Here is a 1980-nt window from a genome sequence, read left to right on the forward strand (position 1 = left end):
GAATCAACTTGATGGCAATGGGTGGTGGTGGGTAGGTAATAACAGGTCTAGGGAAAAAATGGGACTGGTTGATTTCCAGAGGAAATACTGAAAATTTCAGCACTAAGTCAAGTCTATATAAATTAACTCTTCTTATAGTTTCTTAGTTTTATGGTGTATGAGATTAAAAGCTTGAGCATAAAAGATTATAGGAAATTAAAATTCACAGTCACTGTTGTTACACCAAGAAGAACCTTAGTGGTCTGTAAAAGAATTGTTGTTAAAATATGGATTCTTCTTTCCTTCCAGTACTCCCCTAGCATGACAATGAGTGTGTGATCCATTACCAAGTCTCCTCATGGAAACCACAGTGAGTCAGCCCTTCACAGAACTACTACGGAAGAAAATTATCCATCACAATGTACAGTTAAACAAAGGAATCTCAGTCATACCAAACCAACCTTTTTATTTCCTGCTCTCTCCCCTGTTTTGTGAAGAAAGCGGATCCAAACGTGATTCAAACAACTGTACGGAGTGGCATATTAGAATTGCCCCAAACTGAACTGCAACTACTTATCTGTGTATGTATATGTGTGGGAAAGAGAATGTATTGTATATGTGTATGTTATATGGACATATGCACATACATGCATTGACCCACAGGACATTGTAAAATATCACATGACATATTAAGTAGAAGTAAGTAGGGACTTTTATTCCATCCTTTTTTTCACGTTTACATTTTAATTATTAAAAGTTGCTCCTGCCCCTCCCTGAACTATTTTGTGCTGTGTATATCACTGCTTTATATAAGTTATTTTTTAAGGTGAACTCAGATGTTATGGTTTTGTAAATGTCTGCAATCATGGATAGGAATAAAATTGCTTATTTGAGAGCTTTCATTAAATTGTGTCTGATGCAAGTTATCCTGTGAATCACAAAGCGTATTGTCTAACAAAATAGAAGAAAGTGTGTCTTCTTCTTTATGTCAAATCAAACACTTTCTCAGTTACCTTCGGTGAAAAGTACTTGTGTACTATTCACTTAGGAAAGACACTTAAAATCAGCAGAAGCTTACCTGGAGCCTAACACAGTATATTTCTGCAATAACTACTTTAAGTGGAATTTTTGATTTGTTTGTCTTAGATGATATAGAAAATCATAAATTAACTCCAATTGCTTAGACACAGCAATAAAGTGACATGAGTTGTCATATTTTTAGAAACAAGTTTTCTCTTTAACGTGATGAAGCCCAGAAGTGATAACAAAGTCATTTGCTTGAATTTGTCACTTCCTCAGGAGGAGTACTAGAGCTAAATTTTTAATACCATACTTATGTGAAATGGTCTCTAATTTTTATTCAGACTTCTTGTGAACATTTCCACATAGACTTTGCAAAGCAGATGCAGTGAAATGATTGAGACTTTCAGCACCAGGGAAGAGGAATTTTTATGATATCTGAGGGGCTCTGGGGTGCCGCTTTTCTACCCAGGTAGCAGAATTGACTGGTAAAGTCCACTCTGTGTGTACCTCCTCACTGGCAGCAAAGCACCTGCTCTGTTCCCAAGATATAGGGGTTTGATTCAGAGGCAAATCATCTTAGTAACTTCACTTCATCTGCCCTTTGACTTCAGCAGACTAAATCCATATTGGGTAACTATTCAGAAAAGAGTAAATGTTTTTTAAAAAATTTTCCACTTCCCTTACGAAAGCATCTGTTGTATGGCGCTTTCCAGGCCTTTTGTTTGTGTGTGTGTTTCATTACATGTACAAACACCTAAATCACAATAGAAAAGTGAGTAATTTTATACTCTAAAAGATAACTTGGTGATCCTTTCTGTTATAATTGGGATACAAATATCCGTTGACAAACATCAACTATATATCCAAACTCCAGAGACTATTGAAAGCATTGTTTAATCTCAGGTAAGAGGACCCTTCTGCTTCCTTTAGGCTTATGGTCTGTAAAGTGAAGAGTATACTTGCTAGTTCCTGGTGCCC

At 36.2% G+C, this 1980-nt stretch overlaps 1 protein-coding gene across 1 annotated transcript in view; it reads left to right on the plus strand.

Annotated features, from left to right (window-relative positions):
* The window catches only part of SSBP2 (single stranded DNA binding protein 2), a 319116-nt gene extending 317142 nt beyond the window's left edge, over positions 1 to 1974 (plus strand). The window contains exon 18 of the mRNA XM_004374454.2: positions 289 to 1974. Within this exon, the coding sequence (XP_004374511.1) occupies positions 289 to 318 (30 nt within the window). The 3' untranslated portion in view covers positions 319 to 1974. The remainder of the gene's footprint in view (positions 1 to 288) is intronic.
* The last annotated feature ends 6 nt before the right edge of the window (positions 1975 to 1980 follow it).

The sequence above is a fragment of the Trichechus manatus genome, unplaced genomic scaffold (assembly GCF_000243295.1).
Source record: "Trichechus manatus latirostris isolate Lorelei unplaced genomic scaffold, TriManLat1.0 scaffold00029, whole genome shotgun sequence".
NCBI classification, from domain to species: Eukaryota; Metazoa; Chordata; class Mammalia; order Sirenia; family Trichechidae; genus Trichechus; species Trichechus manatus.